Below are 16365 nucleotides of genomic sequence, written 5' to 3' on the forward strand. Positions count from 1 at the left end.
GAAACACAACATATTAATTTTTGAATTGGTGATGCTGTGAATTTTTTTTTTATAGATATGATTACATCCGGAGCAGGGATGGGGTAATCATAATCAGTAATCGTAATCAGCTGTAATCGATTACAGGTTGCTGAGTAATCAGGAGTAATCAGTAATCATCTTTTTTTCTGATTACAAGTAATCGTAATTTAATCGATTACTCTGTGAAAAAGTCCTGTAATCATGATTAATTTTTGATTACTTTAATGATTACAATGGCAAAATTCAATAGGTTGAAATCATTATTCATTGGATCTTATATTTAGTGAATAAGGTTCAGTTTTAAAGTTGGTCAGTATTCCTTTATTGCCCCTGGGCATGTTTAAATTCATGTCCAGTCATGATACAATGAGTTTGCTATTCAACAGTCCTTGCTTTTAGGCGCATTAGAAAACAGTTCACATACTGTGCTTATTTAATTGGGAAAATTATTTAAAGGGTCACTTTTAGTTGGACTTTGTTTAAAAAAAAAAAGTCTGCTGTACAACATTTTGAGTTTTCTGATGATCAACCATCATCGGGTATTGTGAAAGCCAAATGTAGATACTGTTCTGCATACATATCGGGGAATGCAAAAACTACTTCAAATAGTAAATAATGCAACAAATTACATTTGTACATTGATACCAGAATAAAGAGTCCTGTCGAAAAATGCACTGGTTTTTTTTAAATGAAACATTTAAACTATGAAAAAAAAACTGAAAAACAAATAATGTAATCTAAAGTAATCACAAGTAATCATGATTACAATGAGGAAAAGTAATCTACTGTAATCAATTACTTTTAAAAATGGATGTAATTAGCCTGTAATCGATTACTTTTAAAACCCAAAGTAATTGTAATTTAATCGATTACTTTTGAAAGTAATCAACCTCATCCCTGATCCGGAGCTGTGTATATGGGACCATGTATGTCCTCGAATATCTAATAAGACACCAATAAAAACAACAACAACAAAACACCAACCATTAAGGGAGATCAATTTAATTAAAAACCATGCATTTCATAAAAAACAACTTGTTTATACGTACTCAAAAACATTTTTCGGACTGCGTAAAATGTTGAAGAGGGAATGCCAAGGATTTGTCTAAAAGCAGTGCAGCATATCCTCAATTCTAAGCTTCCTTTTGGCTCCCCCTTTCTTTGCATCAGTTTCTGTTTTCATAGCTGAAGAATCCAACACAAGCTTGTCTGCTCCTTGTTGTATTAGGCTTTCAAATAATGCGTTGTATGTGCCATAATCAGGGAGTCCAGTATAAAACAACATTTTGTCATTATTGTCCTTAATATCGTCAATGGTTATCCCTGGGAGTTCACAGTTCGAGAAGTTGTCTAAAGAGGATGGCAGAATATCCTTGCTAGCTTTGCTATCAGTAGGATCGATATCTAAATTTCGATGTTGGGGGGATGGTTCTTGCACTATTTGATGTACAGAATAACTGAAAAAATAAGATAATTAATGTTAAAATTTACAATTCAATTTTGTCCAATAGTACATGTAGCAAACACTTGATTTTGTGTAAACTTTTCAACTACCATAGTCAAAGGATCATATTTCTGACATTCTCAGAATAACTGCATATATAGTTATGCTCATTATCTGACTTTTATAATAAATAATAAATATAAGTAAATAACACTGTTAAAATGTTCATTCAGGTTGTAATGGTTACAAATATGTGTACTTGATTTTTTAACTAGAATATTTTTTTATATACATGATAAAGTATAACATGTTATTATGATACAAAGTGTTACAGAACTCACTTGTTGTCATTAACATCTACTGCCTGGGCTGGGCTTTCTATGTTCATCTTATTACTGTTCGTTAACAGTCTTACTTTAACTGATTTCACTGTCTTGTGAGGAAGGAAAAGGGTTGGAACTTGATTGTTCCAAGTCCTTCCATTTCCTTCAGGGAAGTGGTCAGAACACACCTGAATTCAATGAAAAAGTTCATAATCAATAAGCATTCGGAGAGAGAGAGAGAGGGGGAGGCACGGAAGTGGGTCTGATTTGTTGAAGAAAGTGCTTTTTTTATAACTTGTAAGGTGGCGGCGATTTGTACGTGCCTCCAATGAAAAAGTTCATCATCAATAAGCTTTCGGGGAGAGAGAGAGAGAGAGAGGGGGAGGCAAGGGAGAGGGTCCTGATTTGTTGAGAAAACTGCGTTTTTTATAACATGTAAGGTGGCGGCGATTTATATGTGCCTCTAATTTACTGAGAGAAATTCATCCCTGAGTTCGCTTGGGATTAAAGTGTTTACGGCTTATAGCTCTAAGCCACGCAGTGCGAAGGTGTTGTTTCTTTAGTAATTCATGCAGTTTTACCGATTTACCAAATCTACCAATACGCCCAGAGACATTGTGACAGTCTTTAACGGCACAGTAATTTTTCCCCATGTTATTGTTTATAACCGGAAGTAAACAATACCTGCACTCACAAAGGATAACTCTTGCATGATTTGACTATCGAAAATCGGGAATTCTAAACTTACACGTAGTCTTCAAAAATTCTGGAAGATTTAAATAAAGAAGTAATCTTAGAGAAAAGGTTATGTGTTTTGTAGGCGGGTTCGGTGTTTAAAAAAATACAATTCCTGTCCTGAATCATGAGTACATACTGTTTTAACGAAAATTTAACTCGCCAATAAACATCTCATTGTTTAAAGAATTATTGAAACGATTACAGAAACTGTGTTCGATAAATAGTTTTCCTAAAACATTTTCTTCATGTCTTTTGCAAAACACGTTTTATACACTGGCTTTAAATCACAACACGTTTTTATAACAAAAGCAGAACTGAATGTTTAGTCATTATAATCGTTTGACACCATATCATATATATTTTCAACATCCAGCAACAACGGAAGACTTACTCGTCGTTTTGCCACGAGCTGTGCTCTAGTTGCTTATTACTAATTTCAGAGTTCAAATCAAAGTGAGACCAAAAAACTAGCCAAAGAGAGTTTCAGGAGTTGATATATGAGACGAGTGAAGAAATAGCAAGCTTCTTTAATAGCACAAAAGGGGGTAATGTTTTTATTGAAGCTTAAAAGATACATTAACGAATGTTGCTCATTATTTCTCATATTAATAATTATACATTCTTGTTATTTCACTAACATGACGTCTGTGTTTAGTATATGGTTTGTGCAGAGTTCTTTCCGCTATTTATGCTTGTTTTATTTAGCATTGATGTATTTATTTACGTAATACGGACTCATTCTTTGAACATGACTATTATGAGGTGATTATAATTAAAAAGAAAATACAATGTCTAATGGATAAGGGTGAATAAAAGTGGCTAAAATGAAGCGTCACATTTAGAACTTTAGTACAAAAGATCTTGGAGAGACATCTACCCAGAATAGACGCTTCTATCCATTAGATAAGGACATCAGATTTGTGATGGATTCCTATAAAAATCAAACAAGGTTAGGTCATGTATATTCAGAATTGTATATAATTCAGAAAATTTATATAAAACTTTAATTTATATGTATTCAATGAAATGTATATTTAATTGGTTTGCTTAATTAGAAAACATGCATGAAAAATTGGAAATACTAAATTCTATTGTAGATTTTCCAAGTATGATAAAGAAAATCTTGAGTTGTTGTTAAAGGAATATAAGTCTGTGAATGATAAAGGCCGTTTCTATCTTGATATATCTGAGTATGTGTCTGGTTATTTTTGGTGTTTTTTTTTTGTAAACTCTTGTTTTAATCTTCAAAAGATCTAGAAAATATTCATCGAAGTTGCAACATCCACGAAGCTGAATAACTTGTAGACCATTTTGATGTCACAGAAGTTAAAGTTGATGCCATACTGCTCTTAAAAATTAATCCACTCAATTTACAGAGAATTCTCCATTATGGACATGAACTTTGTCATCAATAGCTACTGAAGATTGAAAGGTTTATGCGTTTATGGACACATGATATTGTCTAATCATAGTTTTAAGAAACCTTACTCGATAGAAGCAATCCTACTCCTGGAATTTTGTACGGCCCATAAATTTGGTGGGTGCACCAATGTGTCTTAATTTTTTATGTTTTGTTTTAGGCTGAATCTTCTTTATAGAATAGGTAAATCCAAGGTCATCCATTTGATTTTTTTCAGACCGGGAGTACAGACCTGCAGCTACAATTTTTAGGGGATAAAGTGAAAATCACATTTAATTTCATGAATAAACTTAACAATGAAATCCACGAAAATTGGTATTCAGGAAACATTCAAAAAACCACTGTGACTGCTAGTATTTATATAATTCTAAGATTTCTTAATTATAAAAACCAAAATATTACAATCTAAATCAATTTTAACCTGACTTAATAAGGATTTGGACATTTCCTTTTTTCGCCTAATGATTGTTGATTGGTTTGGTGGTGGAATATTTCATGCAGCTAAACAAAGTGGGTTGGTCCCATTCCAGAGTGAATCATGGCTAAAAAAAGAAGAGCTAGTGAAATATGTTATTACTGATTTTTATGGGAACAAATATATTTTTAAAAATGGTCCTTAAATTAACCTTAGTTTATTACGGAGGTTTAGATTAAATAACAAATATTAATATCAGTGGCCTGACCCCTTCCCAGCAAATATGTGTGCATAGCAACTAATGAACATTTTCGGAATATCAAGACACCCGACTGCGGACTGCTGACTGCGGACCGCAAACAAAAGACTGTTCTTGTGGAACGTATCAAAACACGTTTTTAAACTTAATTAGAATTTACCTGTTCACGCCGACGGGTTTTTTTTTTTCGTTAATTTCTTAGATAAAATTGATACATTAAAGGAAGATTTCGTGCATTGTCAGCTCTATATATTGGGCAAAAAAGATTTGTGTTTCATAAATATTGTAATACGTTTAAAATACTTATAATGCAGTTGTATATGCATAATTTATGCATTTATTAAGAATGGACAAGGTGTTTGCTTAAATCAGAGATGGTATTGTCTACAAACAAGTCCTGCTACAATATCTACAACATATGCCAATTTTGTTCTTGGATGCCGCCATACACTGCTTAAAATTTTATATGTTTTCATCTTACAAATTGTTCGTTCTACAAGTGTTCTATAAGATGATACAATTTTATTAAACTTTCGGCGCTTTCTTTGTTCTTGATGATTTCTTGTAACTATTTGGTTTTGAGAAAAGGGTGTTACAATTGGATATCTGTTTTGATATATTTTGTCACCTAAAATGAAACAGTCTAATGGGAAAGGGAGGTCTCTTCCAATTTTGTAGGACATTAAGGAATACTGCTGAGCGTCGTTTTGATGTCCAAGAAACCCACTTTCTAGATGACGAATCAACCCCGAATTGTCAATTATGATTTGTGCATGTAACGCGTGATATTTTCTATGACCAGAGTAATAAGGTCTTTGTGGTTCCGTTCTGGGACAATATATTTCGACTGATGTTCCGTCGATTGCACCAACTGCATTTTCATAATTTTGGCCAAATATGTATCATATCCCGCCATTCATCAACTGATGGCCACGTGATAAATGAATTTGCTACAGCATGGAATGCAGGCATTAACTGGTCAATTTCTTCATGAATTGTTGTGGTACTTACATCAAACAGTTGAGACAAGAAATTGTAAGATGGATAACATCTCAACCAAATCATAAATAAAAGCGTACGGTTTTTTGGTGACAGATTATGGCCAGTCATTTTCCTACCCATAGCGTTAGTTATTTTCTGCACAAGGTCTAGAAAAGTTTCAAGACTCTCGCCTGTTATCTCATAAAAGCCATAGGAATGGTCTGAAAACATGCAGAATATATCTCTTCCTTGCCACACACCGTGTTCACCTGTACAAAGACGATGTCGCACATCCACCAAAGGATCAGGTGGGGGTTTAGTGATAATCATCAATATTGATAAAAATTGTTTAACAATAAAACAATCGGGCGGACACGAAGCAAAAGCTGGGAGAGCTGCAACCACAACATCAAAATCCATGTTTACCTGAAATTGAAACAATTCTTAATAAAAATTACCTGTTTTATATTTCTATAGTTTATATTTACCGGGGGATTGGAGGAAGGTGGGGGGTGGGGGTAGCAAGAGAGTTACTGAATCAATTAAAACTATTGGGGTCAATTATCGTTGGTTGTTACTATTTAATGAGAATGTTATATTTGCTAATACATGTACATATAATGTAGGAAGATTACTTGCATTTCATATTATTTGACACCCCCCACCCCCTAGGTTTATTTGCTGGTGAGAGTAACCAACGAAATTCTAGAACATTATGGCATCACAATTTAATTGATTCTGGGTTATTGGGGATTTTATGGAAGTCTACGGGGTCTATGTAAAATTATATATTATTTTTAGAAATCCATTTAATTCGTAATTCTAATTTAAGTTACAGTTGGGTCAAGACCCCAATCAATCTTAATGATCGCATTCATTCATTGAATATACTTTTCTATACTATCATAATAAATAAATAATATTACTAATATAATTTAAAACGATATAAATAATTACATCCTTTGTGTTGAGTTGAACGGATCCTAAACAGATTAATTGATTGCATTCGTAACCTAATATTATTTAAAATCCTTCACAAAATTAACACCCTTTACTCTAAATACAACCAACCTTTGCTTACATTTTTTATTACTTTTGATATGACCCTTTAGTTTTTTGTTTGTTTGGGTTTTTTTGTACCGCTCTTCCTATTCTTTCATTCCGCTCAATTTCTTCCGAGAACACGGACTTACTTAGATATGGATGATTTGCCAGATATCCAAGATGGTAAGCTTTCATTTACATGTAATCTTTTTTATCAATATCTAAATACATATATGTATTTTATTTTCTATTGAAAACGACGTGCATTTCATTTTATAGTGAAAACATGCAAAGTACATGTTAAATACATTTAAATAGATATATCATAAAAATGAAAATATTCAAAACTGTGAATTGTCATATGCTTAAGTTTAAATGATAATAAAATAAAAACCGACCCTCTCTCGGCAACAGTAAAATACAAGTGATTTCACAAGAGAAAAGGCCAATAACTCTTTTTTTTTTAAGACAAGGCTTCCACCCGAACACCCCTCGCAAGTGCAAACTTGACGGAGGCGTTATCCCTTCATCCTTATCTATGATTAAATATAAAATAATAATTTTTGAAAGACATCTCCTTATTTCCATAAAAAATTAATAAGCATTGAAGTACATTTAAAATTCTATCAATCATATTTTTTAATTGCAGATAATTTCGAACATCAACAGCCTTTGGTAAATGTAAAACGAAAACGGGTGGTAAAGTTTTGCGATCAGGAAATCCTGTTGATGTTGAGGAGCTACCAGACTTATCCATGTGCTTGGGTCCAAATACACAAATCGATGATTGATAACATCCATCAGCTTCCATTAGAAACGCAGAATTTGTACAATTCCTCTAATGCAAAACAAATAAAAGATAGGCTTTCTACAAAGTTATCTAAATTGCTGTCTGTATCAGACCTCGATATAAAGAATATCACGATCAGGTAGTTTATATATTGTTTAAATAGAACTATTTGTAAGGTTCAAAATTATTTCTAAATAAATGTTCATATAAAATTCAACCAGCTTCAATTTTATAAATATAGTTGATAACTATTTTTGTTTTTTTAGGAATGAATTGAAGAAGGTAAGGGACATAGAAATCAAATTAGCACAACCTGTTCATAAAAAAACAGACCGGGGTACGTGCGACCACTGATTTGAACGAATTGGATGCAAGATCTCAAATGATGCAAGATCTGTCCTCTTCCGAAGAGGATTTGAATGAGGCCAATTCCGATTCGTCTACGCCTGCTCCTTCTAAATCTGCATCTTTGACCGGTCCGTCTACATCTACGTCTTCATCTTTGCCCGGTCGGTCAAAATCTTCATCTGTGCCCGGTTCATCTAGATTTTCATCTACGCCTGGTACTTTTAGACCTTCACCATCTCAAAAAGGAGTTCGCAAACGGCCACTTCTGAGCGTTATGCGGGAAAATCAAGAGGCGTATAACATTTTTATAACAAAAAAAGTACCAAAACTTCTTAAAGCTCTTGGTGTTGACTCTGACGAGTCTGATTAATTTAATAAAACACTTGAAGAACTCGTTTCCTGTATATTTTTTAATTTCATTAAAAAGGGATACATTTCCTTAACTTGTTATAATATGTATAAACAATTTTGCGGTATTTTTTTAAACATTGATAACGTTTCGGTCAAATTAAATATGTCGTCAAGTATCATTATGGAATATCTTGAAATTACTTCGAAAACATAAACAATATTATACATTATATACGTGTACCTTAAATTACGTGAAATTAATCTTTAAAAATATCATAATTGAAAGAAATCAACATGCTTATTCTTTTAAACAACGCACCCGAAGTCAAAAATTAAGTTCAATGAAAACAATTTTTTGAACACATATTTTCTTCAATTTTCGTGTTTGACATGTCCCCTCAACTAAAAGGTCCGCAGTCTGAAGTCCTCTGTCTGGTGTCTGAGATTCCGAAAATGTTCAATAAGATGCAAGAACCCCAACAGTAATGTATGTATCTTTCAAACAAGTCAAATGGATTGCACACATTCATTCATATATAAATGTTATATATACCAATTAATATTAATACTTAATATACATGAATCTTTGCTGTGTTTGATGTTAAAAAAATTCATAATCTTTCACTTTCTCAGACCAAATGAATCTTGCTTGAATGCCAACAAAAATGGTTCTGCAGTTTTTGTCATTTACATGTATTGCTCCAGATTGTATATGTGTCTGCTATGAGAGTGAAGGGGTGTCATTACACAGTGGTACAATGCATGATTGTTTTTCATCTTTTTTACATTCATCTCTTCATGACTGAGTGATAACCCATTAACTGAAATTGTAATATGTATTGTAAACATATCAATAAATCAGATTTTCATTTATAAATTTAGCAGTGTCTGACTTCGTGGGTTGCATGGTTTTACAGATAGTTGTGATTGTAAATTATCAAACTTACATACAGTGGCTTTATTATTCATGTCAAATACACCCTTCTCGTTTCTTTTGCCGGTGGTTACGGTGTTAATATAAAGACACTGGGGCACTGAATATGTAGGAAGCTTCCTAGGCCACTGATCTTTTCCTCTACGATATGAGACAGATGAAGAGGGTGAGAACACTTGACGCAAAACATCTGGTCAGCTATATGCTTCAGTTCAACTATCCTCCTCCCGTCCCTCCATGAAATGTCACTGTCTTCTGCCACTGTCTCAACGAGCGCAATGTCCGCATTGTAGTAAACATCATGATCAGATGTTTGTGTATTATAGCAATCGTCTGCTTCGCGTGAATACGAGTGCTCTGTTTCTCTGGTTTTACTCAGGTCATAATTAACTTTATTTACATATTTTAAACGGTTTGATCTGCTTGCTGTACCTTTTTTTAAACAAATTTCCCTTTCACTCTTGGCTGGTCAGAAGTTGAACTTTTCGATTGACATTTGTTGACGTTTGCCATTACTTTCTTAACTCGATCATGCGCTCGACGTTTTCCGGAAATCGTTACAGTAAAAAATTCTGTTTTTAGACGTCACATGAATCGGTCACGTGACACCTTGCAGCTGAAACAAATAGATTGACACTGCACATAGATTCAATGTTCATATGTTAGACTTAACAAGACTCGACTGTAAATGCTAGTGCTTGATGATTAGAGTTATTCGCAATGTTACACAGGTGAGCATTGTGGCCTTTGGGCTTCTTGTTTGTAATTAACTAACTTTGAACCTGAAGTTGGAGACTTTATAATTGGAAATTTGAAGAATATTATTTTACCTTGGCAATTCACAGCAGAAAGACTTAAGTGGACGGAAGAAGAGATCCGAGAAATTCAGCTCTACTTTAAAAGTTTTCTGGAAAAAAATGTCCAGGAATGTATGAATGTAGAGAAGCCATAATAAAAGCAAGGCCAATAACGGTGTGTTACACCGTAGAAAGTGGGACACAATTTTAAAAAAAAGTGTCATATTTGATGCATAGGAAGTGAGTGTTTGCTGCTATTGAAATCATTATCTTGTTTTGTACATGTAAATGTACATGCGTATACCTGAATCGAGAGACTTTATTACTTTTATGCTTATTTATAGCTAAAAATGCATATATTGTAATGACAGATGTTAGGCTAGTTATGTATTTAGGCTAGTGAACAATCAGAATCTCAGTATTTTATAACATTTTTATTTAGTAGTATGGTGAAATGGATTCTGTTATACAGTATTATAATATTTAGATAGGTCCTCCAAAAAATATCTTGGTATGAATGAATGCAATCAGGAAAACCAAGACAAATAATGGTATGAATTTCAGGATTGAAATATAGTGACTTTGTGTGTATTGTTAAATTGATAATAATTGACAACATCGGCTGTAATTAAATTTATCAAAAATACTTTTGACAAAAATAAAAACAACCCCCTCCCCCGACAATTATTAAATTAATTATTAAACCACCACTACAAATCATTGTGTACTAGTGTTGTCCCAATATACCGAAAATAATTTATTAAAATCTGTAATCTTTGTAAAATATTCAGATATCAAACGATTTTAAATTACAAACATTTTGGAAACTAAGATTTCCAAAAAAAGTATCGACCATTTCAGACCAAAGAGGAACAATACATCTAAAAATGTGGGAACCCAACATGAACAAACTAACCAGCACTGGTGAGGACGTCAGCATTAATGGCTTAAATGTCGATGTACGTTTTGAAAGAGTATCCTTAATCTCAAACACATCTTTCTTAAAAGGACAATGAAACCTATAATTTTTGCGTAAAACGTATAAGATCATATTATGATTTTTTATATTAAGGAATTTTAATTTCAAGTTTACTTAAATTGCTTTATACATATTAATTTTTACAATGTCTCGCCCTATGAGTTATCGCACTTTTTTATGTGTATTATCAAGTAGAGAGTGCACTATTTGGTCACGTAATGTTGGTGTCATCATTTGACCAATGGAATTAAACGCGGGAATTCTAGCGACTCTCCGTGTTTAGAAAGGCGCGCTAATTCACTTTCTTTAAGGACGCCGCACGGGTAACACCTTTGAATACTGATTCTGTTCCTTCGGACCATTCCTATAAAAATTCAAACAGTAAGCGTTGTATATACTATAAGATTTAGTTTGTATCTATTACAAGCAATTTTATTTTAGTTTTTATCGTATACGCTTACAATTAATTCAACCAACGTTTTGATTCTCGGACACTATTGTTCGTCGTTTCCATCATTTTTTTTATTGACGATGAAGATTTAGGGTATGTTGATGATCTGTGTATTAACTCACATGCAATAAAGTACAAAGAAACAGGGGGTCGTACTATTTATGGCATGTTACGTCACGATGTACCTTTCATTAAAACATTCCAGCCAGATCATATCATTCTTAAGGTTGAAGGCAATGACATAAAATACAACAAACTATCTATATTCTTTTTCCCTATTCATTGTAGGGCACTGATAAAATACAGGTAAAAATCCAGGTAAATTCTTTGATTGAAAGCAGACTATAATTGCTATCACAACACAAATCACACCTATTGTTCTATACCTAATTAACAAATGTGTGCAAAACGGGAACACACCCCTTTAAGAAATAGTTACTGTTAAAAGTAACACCAAATTTACAAAGTACAGAAATTTCCCTAATCATAGATATCCATTTTATTAAAATCAAATATGGGATTAGCAATATTCGGGTAAAAGAAAAAAAAATTCCTTATAAATGTATGGAATTACAATTGACTAAGTTCATTTTCATAGAGCGATTACCGGTGTGATACCTTGAAGACAACTAATATGTCTTAATTCAATGCCAAATTAGCACAGCAGGTCTGCTAATTAATAATGAACATCATATCACTAGCAATTACGAATAGGAGGAGATAAGCCGGAGAATATGAGGATTGATCTCCCTTGGGGAATAGCTTGCACTGCTCTCCAATTCTTAGTAAAATATGACCAATTTGTGGTACAAGTTTAACTGTCATAAGTTGGTAACGGTGGGAGATATTTACTTGAAATTACCTACATTAGTTAGATCGATATTTGTTCCGATAATTTCAATAAAAAGACTGATTCTGAATTGAATCAGAACAAGAATAGAATTCCTGGGTCCCCCGCCGGTCAAGCAGTATACTAGTATCGAGTCCATCGACCAATGCTGATTTTCGAACTTGACCAAAGTATTAGTGGTATAAACATTTGGTATAAATTTAATGAAAATCTGTCAAAATTTGTAGGCATGAGAGCGCTTACAAGGTCAATTTTTGGATAAAACGGAGTCATTATTGCGGTCAAAGTACCATAACTCCAACAAAAAGTATCGACCAATGCTGATTTTCGAACTTGACCAAGGTAATAGTGGTATAAACATTTGGTATAAATTTAGTGAAAATCTGTCAAAATTTGTAAGCATGAGAGCGCTTACAAGGTCAATATTTGGATAAAACAGAGTCATTACTGCGGTCAAAGTCTCATAACTCCTACAAAAAGGTATCGACCAATGCTGATTTTCGAACTTGACCAAGGTAATAGTGGTATATACATTTGGTATAAATTTAATGAAAATCCGTCGAAATTTGTAGGCATGAGAGCGCTTACAAAAAAGTGTGACGGACGGACACACAGACGCACGGACACACGGACGGACGCCCGGCATTTCTATGTCCCCGCACCGCGTTGCGGCGGGGGACAAAAATTAATGTATTGCTAATTGCTTCGAAAAAACGTACTGAGAAACAAAAATTTTTAACCAAAAAAAATGAAATTTGAAAGTGTTAATAGAATCTGCATCTGCATTTGGTGCCAAAAAACCCCATTTATTACATGTTACTGTTTGAGCACGGACGGGACCCACTTGCAATTAGTAATTAAGATAATGGCTTCTTTATCGGCTGTTCCTTAAACTGTCTTCAAAGCCAGTTCTGGTCGTTTGAAAAGGTCAAGTGCATGCTAAACCAAATAAATAAGACCTGAGTCTAGGTGAGTAGTATTCGGGGTTAAATGTTCATAGAACCATACTGTAATTATTGATATAACTGTTCACAGTATATGTAAAATGGGTAAAAAAAACTTAAATGGCTGTCCAATTTTGAACTCAGAAAAGGGAGTGTGCCACACAACAAGGGAAAGAAATCTCAAGGGAGCAATTATCCCGAATCGAAGAAACCACAGACAGTTAGGCTCAGTAGTGAGCTATATGATGAATTGGTTACAATTACTAACAATGGCTAGTTAATGACTAATAATGACGCAGCGGGCAGGGACAGCAACATGATGATTCTGAGACCCCGGGGGAGAGAGCCCAGGGCCATTTATTTATACGGTGACAGTGAAGCTGCAGGAAGCCCAGAAAGTGAAACTTATAGACTTTTACACAATAAATAGACTTTCGAGTAATGGAACGATTCATTTAAGGATCATCGATCCCTGAAACCAACCTGTGAGGGAAGTCTAGATTGGAACTACTCTCGCGACCAAAAACGAGGTCTGGTATGGATAACATCTCTCCACTGCGGGTACCAGAGTCCTCCATGTAAGCTATATGAGGAGGTAAAGTCCCCAGGTCCAGGGAGGAAAGCGGCACGCCTCATCTTAGCCATGTCGGTGGGTCGTATGGCCACCTGTCTGACGACCGAGGGGATGCGCGGAATGATCCGCTCAGCCAATATCCACCCAGGGTCAGGGGATGCGCGGAATGATCCGCTCAGCCAATATCCACCCAGGGTCAGCCAGTAGTATGCAGGAAACGGCGAACAAAGTCGGGGAAAAATACGGAAACAAATCAATATAGTATGAGAGGTATTCGTAAAACAATTCAAGAAAACACTACAAATTGCGGATTTCCTGCAACCTCAACTATACGAGCGGAGGGGGACGCAAGATACAACAATTCAACATTCAGCGCCGTCGGTAAAACTCCTTTTCAGGCAGCAACTCAAGTGACTTGCACTATGTGTGAAAAGGTAACCAGTAAAAAGAGTCTTTGCAGTGTTTTGTGGAAACAAACTGTGTAAAAAAGGAGAGGTCCTGCGAAGGAGAGGGGCGAATGTTAACTGTCCAGACCACCCAGACTGTACCGCAAACGTAGCTGCAGATACGTACATCGGAAACTAAAAAAAGGTGGACGGGAGAGTGCATCCGTGAAATCCAGCGGGACCCCCATCCTCTTACTGTTTCACAACTCACAACGGATGGAGACAGCGCCGCCGCAACAGGGGCTTCTGAAATACAAATGCAAGGAAAACCTGAAGAGAACCTGAAGGACTTGAGACATTTCTTTGAATCGCTAAGGAAACAGACTAGCAAAGCACCGTTAAGGGCCTCGATGTTTCCTGGCAGAACTAAGACTGACCGTGAATCTGTACAAAAACGATTTGCACAGGATTTAAAAATGCGTTGCAGAAGTGAATACGAAAATGCATACGATCACTTTGGTGGTGATATCGGGAAGTTGACGCGCGCAATGTCCTATGACGTAGACTCTATTCTCATCTGCTACCGCGGGGAATGTGGCCGATCTTGCCAGAAACATTAATTTGCTTGTAAGGGTTTGAAAAAGAGCCTCTGGAAATCATCAGTGTTACCAAAATCTTCAAATTGAACATGAATGACAATGATGAACATTTATTAAGAGACTGTGTTAATTAAACTCTTGGGCCAAAATATTTGTGCAGGATAAGATTTCATACGTCCTCGCAAAAATGTGAATCTGTTAACAGGGCATACTTAAGGTCAAATTCAAAATGTATAACAAATAGTAGAAACTTTGAACCTAAAATCCATAGAGTTGTTCAGAGCTTAAATGAAGGATATGGGAATTCTACCTTTAAACTGTGTGAAGCTGTAGGGGCACCTGTTGTTAACGGTGGGAAGGTTGTGCACCTCCTGAAATAGCAAGAAAAAAGACACGCCTATTTAGATAAAGACAACAATCTAAGTTGTTTATAAGTAAACGAAAATATTATAGAAAGGTTAGATATCAGCTGTATGATGAGAGAAATGAAAATGAATATTGCATTAACTGATCCTAAATTACTATTAAAGTAAGACTAGTACTACAAGATATGAACAGGTATTTTCTGAGAAGTTCATTTTGAATCAGTGATGACCATGTAAAGGTAGGTAATTTTGGAAAGTATATATAGGAGAATTTAATACTGTAGTGCAACCTGCAGCGAGGCAATTCGGAAGGTAAGGGATTCTATTTATCGGACTTGTTCAGCATCATTTCACTACCAATGGGGAGTCTAGGTCTCAGAGAGGATGTTTTACAGATCATCATGGATGCTGAGTGGAGGCGGGAAAAGTTAGAAATTTTGCTAGAGATAATTGATAGGGGTAGGGTTAATGGGTTGGGATGTGATTTTTTTGACAATAATTTAGCTACTACTAGAAGAAGGAGGGGGGCTAACCAACGACCAATGTATAGACAAGTTAGTTACATTTTCAGATAATACAACAAACGTTTTATTAACACATAAAACTTGTTTCAATCTTAGCTCATGCATTGATTTCATAGGAGTGAATATTGTGACCAGTTTCATGAAAAAACGCAGTTTAAAATTTTGAACTGAACTGACATCTTGTGGATTTCATTGTTTTGTTGCACTGAAATGTACTGCCAATTTAAACATAATTCACATACACTAGCTAAACAACACCTTTGTTGGGCAATGTTGTCAGATGGTGAAATAATATCAGTCCAAGCAGCTTTGAAGGTGATTTTTACAGGAGTTTATATATATGTTATGGTAACTTTTTAAAAAGGGAATATTCAGTTGATTATTGTGGTTTTGCCTACATATTTTATCCCAACTTATTGATTATTGTGGTTTTGCCTACATATTTTATCCCAACTTATTGCTTTAATCTCTTTATTATGATTTTTAATGAAAATATACATACCTGTGAGAGAAATACAGTTTAAATCAATAAATGGGAATACATCGAAGATATATTCATTGGAATTAATTTATTATTCAGTCATTTCATGAACTAGACGAATTTTCATTTTTCGCTCACTCATACATTTGTACTATTTCCCAACATTATCATGCCGACTAGATAATGGCTGATGGAATGCAAAATCCACATATATATTCTTTTCTTTTTATGTATTTAAAACTTAAGCGACGGAGGGGATGTTTCATTACAGATGAACTGGGCTTTTTACATTTCAGTGGATAAACATAGTTTAAGCACAAAGGTATCTTATGATTATTAAATGTCAA

At 34.5% G+C, this 16365-nt stretch overlaps 1 protein-coding gene and 1 pseudogene across 1 annotated transcript; both read right to left on the reverse strand.

Moving 5' to 3' along the window:
* Positions 1-1013: 1013 nt before the first annotated feature.
* Positions 1014-3440, reverse strand: LOC128173343 (uncharacterized). The gene is made up of 3 exons (XM_052839038.1): positions 2281-3440; positions 1807-1980; positions 1014-1478 (listed from the first exon to the last, which is right to left on the reverse strand). Exons 1-3 carry the CDS (start codon positions 2439-2441, stop codon positions 1127-1129), a joined length of 687 nt encoding a protein of 228 aa, XP_052694998.1. The 5' UTR covers positions 2442-3440; the 3' UTR covers positions 1014-1126.
* A 5219-nt stretch (positions 3441-8659) lies between these two features.
* On the reverse strand, positions 8660-10327 carry LOC128173318 (uncharacterized; annotated as a pseudogene).
* Between the last annotated feature and the right edge of the window lie 6038 nt (positions 10328-16365).

Source organism: Crassostrea angulata, chromosome 2, assembly GCF_025612915.1.
Source record: "Crassostrea angulata isolate pt1a10 chromosome 2, ASM2561291v2, whole genome shotgun sequence".
Lineage (NCBI taxonomy): Eukaryota > Metazoa > Mollusca > Bivalvia > Ostreida > Ostreidae > Magallana > Magallana angulata.